This window comes from Alligator sinensis, unplaced genomic scaffold (assembly GCF_000455745.1).
Source record: "Alligator sinensis unplaced genomic scaffold, ASM45574v1 scaffold412_1, whole genome shotgun sequence".
Taxonomy (NCBI): Eukaryota; Metazoa; Chordata; order Crocodylia; family Alligatoridae; genus Alligator; species Alligator sinensis.
In genome coordinates this window covers 954,230-962,078 of record NW_005842474.1, presented here as the reverse complement: position 1 = coordinate 962,078, position 7,849 = coordinate 954,230, and the positions used below count along the sequence as shown (strand labels likewise).

Sequence of the window (7,849 nt, the reverse complement as noted above, 5' to 3'; positions counted from 1 at the left end):
CCGGCGCTTGTATTCAAATCTAAGGCTGCAGCCACTGCCCCCACCCCATGTCCCATGTTGAATGGGAAAAAACCTTGTCTTTAAATAAGTTACCTGGATTTCAGGGTCATTATGAATGGGCTATGAGCTGCAACTAATTATATCTATGCTTTATAGAGGAGAAAAAAAGATAATTTGAGAGTAGTATTTGTCCTAGTCAGTTTTGAGGATAACTCAAAATAAGAAAGGGGCAAATAAATAGAGACAGGTAATTGTCACAACAGTAACAGAAAAGTAAGTGTTTTTGACTACAGGAACCCATTTACACAGAAGTTTTACCATAAAAGTTAATATATTATCTCTTGTTCATACAAACAAAAAAATTAAAGAAAATCGGTGCTCCATTGGTTGGAAGGAAAGCTTTTCTACTACCTATTTTAAACACATTAATGTTGTAGCTATATTTTTATTGTCCTGTTTTCTTTCTTTTCCCCCGTATGATTTAGTTGAGTGTTTTACAGGAAAAAGTATCAACAATAAGAAATGAAAATATATTGGTCACACACCTAATATCTCTAAATACCTTTCATATCCCTCCCTATACATATTACCTGTTAAAACAGAGGTATCAGTATGTAGTTCGTCACTTACTTTACTTGTGCTGCTTAATGTACTGGATAAAGAGCTGTCCAAATCCACACTGCCAGAACTTTCTAGTGAACCTTTGGATTTGTTACCCTATAAAAAAAATAAAGTATATTTATTATATTGATGAATTCTAACAGAAAAGCCTTGCTGGACCTGTCAAGTAAGAGATCCCGTCGGTATCAAATTTAATTTTTTGAAATCCCTAGGAGTACCCACCCTCTACATAAGAAACAGCTGCTTCCTTCAAGAAGGTCACTGATAATTTTAAGGATTCCAGCAATCAATACATTTGTGCATGTCAATTTTTTTTCCAGGCAAATGTGCTGTTGCTTGCATCATAACCTCCAACACACACACACACACACACACACACACACACACACACACACACCCCTTGCGCAAGTGGGAGAGACAGAGAGAGTTTGAGTAATTGTGTGCCTGAATTAAATTGCAAATACTATCACAGCACATCCGCGGGATCCTATAGGACATTTCATACTAGATCCCATCCATCATGGTGCAAAAATCTGAATTAGATAACAAATAGGAAGGACTAAACAGTATATCAAAACACTACACAGAAGAACATCACTTCTGATATTGTGATTTCTATGATCCCAAACCAGAGTAAAGAGTCACAGAGTTTGGTATAATGTTTCAAGGCCTTTAGTAAAGGACTCAAAGGATTGCCTGGCAACTTAATAGTTATGCACTAACAGGCCTGTGGAGCAAACTTCATTCTAACTCCTGAGAGTTACAAGGTGGCTTTTGTTCTGAAGCACAAAGGTCAATCTGTTGTATGAAATTTTGGTCCATCTACAGTTCAGTTGGGATTACTGTTATTCACAGCAATAAACATAACTTGTTTGATCTTACTAAATGTTTTGCATCACGTCTGGTCTACAGGTAGAAGTTTTAACCACAAGGATGATGCAATGAAAGCCCTTTTGTCAATGTACTTATACCAGTATAAATCTGTGCATAGCTAATACCAGACTTAGCAACTGTTGCAAGCTAAATCAGTATAAGCAGTTTTATGCAGCAGCCACATGCAGGTGTGCATTTCTGTTGGCAGAATTGCTGCTTTTTTGGTAAAAACGATGAGTATACAGGCAACCCCCACTTAGCGCTATTTCGCTACAACGCTTTTTTAAAATTGATACCCGATTCCACTTAGCGCTCAGGGAGTTTCTTTATAAAGCTTACAGTTGCCATCTTGGGTTATTAAAAACACTTGCAGTCACCATCTTGGGTCAACAAAAACTTTCGGTTTTGCTTAACACTCATTTCGCTTAATGCTTGGTTTTTCAGGAACCATTTTAAAATTATTAACATGTAGAAGCTTAAATTATTCCTTTCTTCAAATGTGTATTCACTCGCTACTTTTTTACCCCAAATTTCACCTGTTATCTGTGGGCATTTGGGCAGTATGATATGTTGGAGTCTTCTAAAGTTCCTTACAATCCTGACTTGTAATCCCAAAGCTATGATTACTTTTTATAGCCACCTCTGATTGACTTTGTCAGAGGTTTTAGAAAAAAACCCTGCATAAACTTACATTTACTACTTCTTTATCTACTAGTTTGTTCACTTCTTTTAGGTCTTGGCAAGGTATTATTTTCTCTGAAAAATCCATGCTTAAGTTTTGTCCTTAGCATAGCATGTTTTTAACACTCTCTCTTTGCCAAGTTGCTTAACAGCTTATTTGAAAGATAATAAAAATGAGACGCATATTGTATATCTGTCACTCAGATAACTAGAACAATGCGGTCAGGCTTCCAGTCAACAAAAATGAATATGCTTACCCGTGATAAAATACTCTCTAATGATTCTGTCAGGGACCTTTTAGCTTTGCTCTTCAACATATCTAGCCTGAACCTGGAAGCACTACTCGGGATTTCATTTCCAGCATTCTCTGTAGAGGGTTGTGAAGTCTGTTAAGTAATTAAAAAAACATACAAAATACAGGTAAGTATAGAATGCAGTGAAAAATCTTCAATTTCCTAGGAGCACATGTCCTAGTTTTTCTATGCCAAAACCACTTCTCAGCTCTCAAACCACTCATTCACTGTTTTTCCGCCAACTATGGAAGTGATCTATCATAAGAACAAGGAATTGAATCCTTTTTTCAAATGAAACTGTTAAAGTGATGTGTCATGAGCACTAGAAGTCCTGGTACTTCATAACCAAAATATGGCTCCCTTCACCTAGCTACCTCAAATAGCACAATTTTACCCATTGTAAGCAAAAGAGAAATAGATTCAACATTTTGGAGAGTAATGGTTTGCTTTGAACCCCAAATTAGACTAGATTGATCATCTTTAATAGCTCACACCAGTACCCTCCCCCCCTAGATCTCCAAAACTATTAGGATACAGAGAACTCTGAGGCTGAGGAAAATGTGCAGTGATTTAACACTGGCACATACATCAGCAGTGGGAATTCTCACACAATAAGAAGAATAGACAACTAAGAGATGTATATTTAAAGAAAAAAATACAGCCAAATCAGAGCCTGTACAAGGCCACAGTTCTCTGTATCGATGAGACCTGATTTTCTGTTTTGACCTGCCAACACTAATGGCAACTCTAAATCTCAGAGATATGAATGCCTGACCATTACAGATCAGGTGGTACTATATGGACAACTGAAGATATGTCAGATAATAGCAAACTTTGGGCATAACCATTCTGGGCTGTTGCTGATTTAAAACAAAATTTCCAATTTCCAAACATCTGAGAAGAAGATAATTATCCTCTAATTCAATCCTTTTCACTCCTAAATAGCAAGTGATTTGGCTGGAAGCATTCTGCAGTTGTCTTCTGATGGAAAACACATTGTGGAAGGAAGTTTTAGTTAAAAAACAAAACAAAACACTTGCTTTTAACTCACAGCTGTTTATATTTTTCTGATTTAAAATTATGAGCTTGATCAAAGTAATTGCTCAATATTATTAAAAAAATCAAGGGTAACTAGCAAATAGAGCAAATAAAAAACTGTAAGGTATTTTGGGTTGACTACCTCAGAAAATAAGTCCTCAAATATAAATCCAAGGATATCTACTCTTACACAGCTCTAAAGATGAACAATGAAAAGGAGATATGAAATGAAGTATTAAGACAAATAGGGCGCATCCAGACATTCATGGATGTTTGGTTCCCCAGAGACAAGTAGCGGCGGTGTACCTTACACCACTGCTACTCGTCCCAGGGGAACACCCATGCCATGCATGCTTTGACACGCAGCAAGGTGCACCAGGTGGGGTAGGGGAGGCTGGGGCCAGCACTGGGCTGGCTCCAGCCACCTTACCTGGGGGCCTGGGGTCCTCCCAGGGCTGCAGCTATGGTGATTCTGCCACACACAGCCTGGCTGGCAGCGGGGAGCGTCCCTGGTAGGCCCAACTTTGCTTTTCGGCGTCACGCACTGGCCAAGCATGCGTTACTCTGTTTTTTTTTCACGTTTGTTTTTGACCCCTGAATATCCAGAGGTCAAAAAAATCTGTGGAAAAAAAACCCGGCACAGTGCATGCTTGGGCAGCGCACCTTTGCACTGCAGAAAACACAGGACTGTGCGGTATATGGCGCTGCAAACATGTTTGCAGTGCCACATACCACAAAACCGTGGACGTGCCCAGTGGGTTGAGGGGAAAGTCAGCTATCCTGATGGAATGCTGTCATCTTTCCAGGTGTCAAATTATACGTTTTTGGTTTGAGGACCTAAGAAAACATACTATATCATGTCTCAGCAGTATTCAAATTGGATAAAAATGTTATACTAAAATATTATCTTGCTTTCAGCCCTGTAATAATATGAACCCATTTGCTAAAAATAACTGCCACTAGCTCAACTGAAATTATTTCACATTCTTTAACAAGGGGGCATTTCTCCTCTTTCCCCATCTTACCTAAGCCTATGCTGTTCTTCCTAATATTTTTCTAGCATATTTCTGGTAATATACCCAAATGAAACATAACACAACATTAAGGATCTCCAAATATGTCATGCTTTGAGGGCCTGAATAAATAACCTTAGGCAGAGTTCCAAGTGACTGCACACACCAGCTACAGAGAGAATTTAACTCTCTGTGAGCTCATACTTTAATTCAGGGGTCAGAAACCTACAGCCTACGGGCTAGAACCAGGCCAAGGAGCTAGAGTGTCAACAGTAGCAGAGGGCTTTGTCTGTGTGGTGTGGTGGAACTTTGCACATGCTGCACCACAGCTGGGTGTTGGGGAGAAGCGGTAGTGGTGGCAGCCGGGTCCTAGCTCCAGCTTACCTTGGACCCCAGTTTACCGTTTTTGCTCACCACCAGAAAACGTTACCAACCACCACTTTGGTTCATACATTTTTACCCAGCAGGGAGAGAGGGGCATTGTAATATATTTCTTACTGTTGGTAGAAACTAAAGGGCAAGTTAGCCACAAATTTCAAAAAGTGACAGGTGGTTTGGGTTGTCCTGGTTTTCAGGCTGACAGTCACCTTCCATGTTTTCAAGCTAAGTGCTCATCCCCTTTGAAAAATCAGTTTTTCAAACTGAACACACAAAATTGACACACAAAAATCACTGCTCTTTTGAGTATCTTAGCTATGTAGTTTGAACACAGTACTCTGTCAGTAACAGGTCTATGCATATTATACATAAGTTGCTTTGTGGCTGCTTTGTGTCTTCCTGAGACGCTTAAACACCAAATATCGTCATTCCTTTCCCAAATGAACAACGGTCTCGTTTGTCAATTCTGCATCAATGTTTATTAACAATCCCCGCTTACATCAGTCTCCAATGATCTCTGCACAGAAAGAAACAACTTCCAAATTACTGGGTAAATTTTAAAATCAGTATTTAAATCAGAATATATTCCTGTGAGTTTGATAGACATTGGGTTTGACAGGCCATTAAGTTCAAACCGGGACTGGCAGGGAGCCAGAAACAGATGGGAGAGTCTTTTTAAGGTTATGCAGAACTAACTATGACAGAATGCAACATTTATTACAACTATGTGAGTGAAGACATAATTGAGAACATAATTATACTGAGAACATAACAGTAGCCAAATTTGAAAGATCAGTGATCTATCTAATCCATTTGCCTGATAAGCAATTTAGTTCAGAGGAGAGAATCAAGGACAATTCAGTGGTGGGAGAAAAAGCGGTGACTGCTGGGTCACAAACTTGTTGCTCCTAAAAGGTTGCTGACCTATGATCTAGTCTGGTGCTACATAGCTAGCTAACACTTTATCTGACAGTACCAGATACTACAAAGGCAGATTCAAAAAACATCACAGTCATTGGCTTATGTCACGAAGCAAAAGAGTTTATTTCCACTTTTTTCCCTTTTAGTGTTAGTTTAAAATTTAGAAAATGCCAAAGATGGAAATGAATTCTTTAAAAGTGAAAAGGAAAGAAAATCAAAATATGAAATATTTTTAAGCATAAGACCACATACCGGCTTTGCTTCCCCAACATGAACGTGATCTTTCTGTTTTTCTTCATACATATACCTCAGAACAGAGATAATTACCTCATTCTCTTTTTGATCATTTCTTGGTCTTAATTTCTGTAAAGCAGCACAAAAAAATAGAACTATATTATTATACAACTCTGCATATTATTTCCCTTTTTTACTTTTGTGATTTAATATAATCTAGTTGATGCTACCCTATTACTCCACTAGAGAGTGCCAGTGATTCAAGTAATGAAACAATCTGCTTAGGTAACTATTTTAATCATATTTTACAAATGCCAGTATTGAGGTTAATTGCTGAATGTAAGGCACTGAAGCAATGGAAGCATATTTTAGTGGGAGGAGGGGGGATCTTTAAAGGATAATATTTTAAATAAAGCTATGGTTTCAGTTCTTTACTGTTTATGCAGTATTTATCATTTACTGAGATCTATATGAACTTTCTACTATGGATCTAACTTTCATTATAAAAAAATTCACTTTTAACAAAATCATTTCTGTAAAATATGATTTTTAAAATTACATTGTTTCTCCTTTTAAAAATTAAGACATCTTTATGTTCTATAGAGGTTTATGTTTCTAAAATATTTGTATAGTTTAAATTATAGTAAATACTCAATGCAGTACTTGAACTTTCCAGAGGGTTACTTAAATCATAAGACAATAGAAACAAATAAATAAGTGACAAATAAAAGTAAAAACATCATACCACTGTTATGACATCAATGTTTTAAAGTTACAGTGTTCTAAATGTTAGTGACCAAAAATTAGTTAATGATAAGTCACTTATTAAAATATTCCTTTTGGTTACAGGAATGATGAATTACAGAACTAAAGGCGGCAGAACAGATAAAAACATGGATTGTATGTACATCAAGTATAATCTAGGAGTAAGGAATATCTAATGGGCTATACGATTAAAATTACTGAGCTTTTCTTATTCATATTTGTATTTTGCTTAGAATTATTAGAACAAAGTTTTTAAAATGATAACTCATTACAGTGTGTGCGCATATACATGTATATAGTACATATACATGTATACAGTATATAAAGCTGTATATAAAGCTGAAACTTTAAAAATTTTTGAACTTCATAAGAGTACTGCTATAATTCACAGGGTATATACTAGATACAAATATTGAATGTCACAGTGAGTAAGTGGGATCAGTTAAATATTTTTAGAAAGATAATCATCTCAAAACAGAAAATCAGGATAATACCATATTGAGCATTACAGACACTGAACCTAAAGTCACAGGCTGAAAAATTACTATTAAAAATGTCTGAAAAAGAAACATGTTTTATACTAAGTTTCATCCACTGAATCATTTTAGAGGCTTAAATTAAAATGCACTTAGTAACAATAAGTTATTTTCTTAGACACCTCATTGCAAATGGGTAAACTTTAACTTACTGAAATAAACAGTTATCTAAACCTCCAAATGGAGTAATGGGTGATTAACAGCCACAAGTAAGACAAACGATACAGAAAACACTGACATCCTAAAAAGACGGTGGAAGTAGTATAACAAAACAACATTTGCTGATTTTCAACACTAAACCAACAATTAAGTTTTCCTCCTTACTAACCTTCATCCCATTCACAAACATTCACCTTCAAATTCCCAATTTCAAGTTATTTTTCCAAAATTTCATAAATTCCTTTATAAGCATAACGACTGTGCTTACACTATGGCAGATGAGGAAGGAAGCATTTAAGGTGGAAGTACAACAACTTTTCTAACTGGTTCAACAAAC

General features: G+C 36.6%; 1 protein-coding gene across 8 annotated transcripts in view; it reads right to left on the bottom strand.

The window, feature by feature from the left end:
- Positions 1-7,849, bottom strand: part of TBC1D1 (TBC1 domain family member 1) — a 192,621-nt gene that overhangs the window by 71,009 nt on the left and 113,763 nt on the right. For all 8 annotated transcript variants that reach the window (XM_006030903.3, XM_006030905.3, XM_006030906.3 and 5 more), the window contains 3 exons: positions 6,071-6,181; positions 2,433-2,561; positions 631-717 (listed from right to left, as the gene is read on the bottom strand). In XM_006030903.3, coding sequence (XP_006030965.1) covers positions 631-717; positions 2,433-2,561; positions 6,071-6,181 — 327 coding nt within the window. The remainder of the gene's footprint in view (positions 1-630; positions 718-2,432; positions 2,562-6,070; positions 6,182-7,849) is intronic.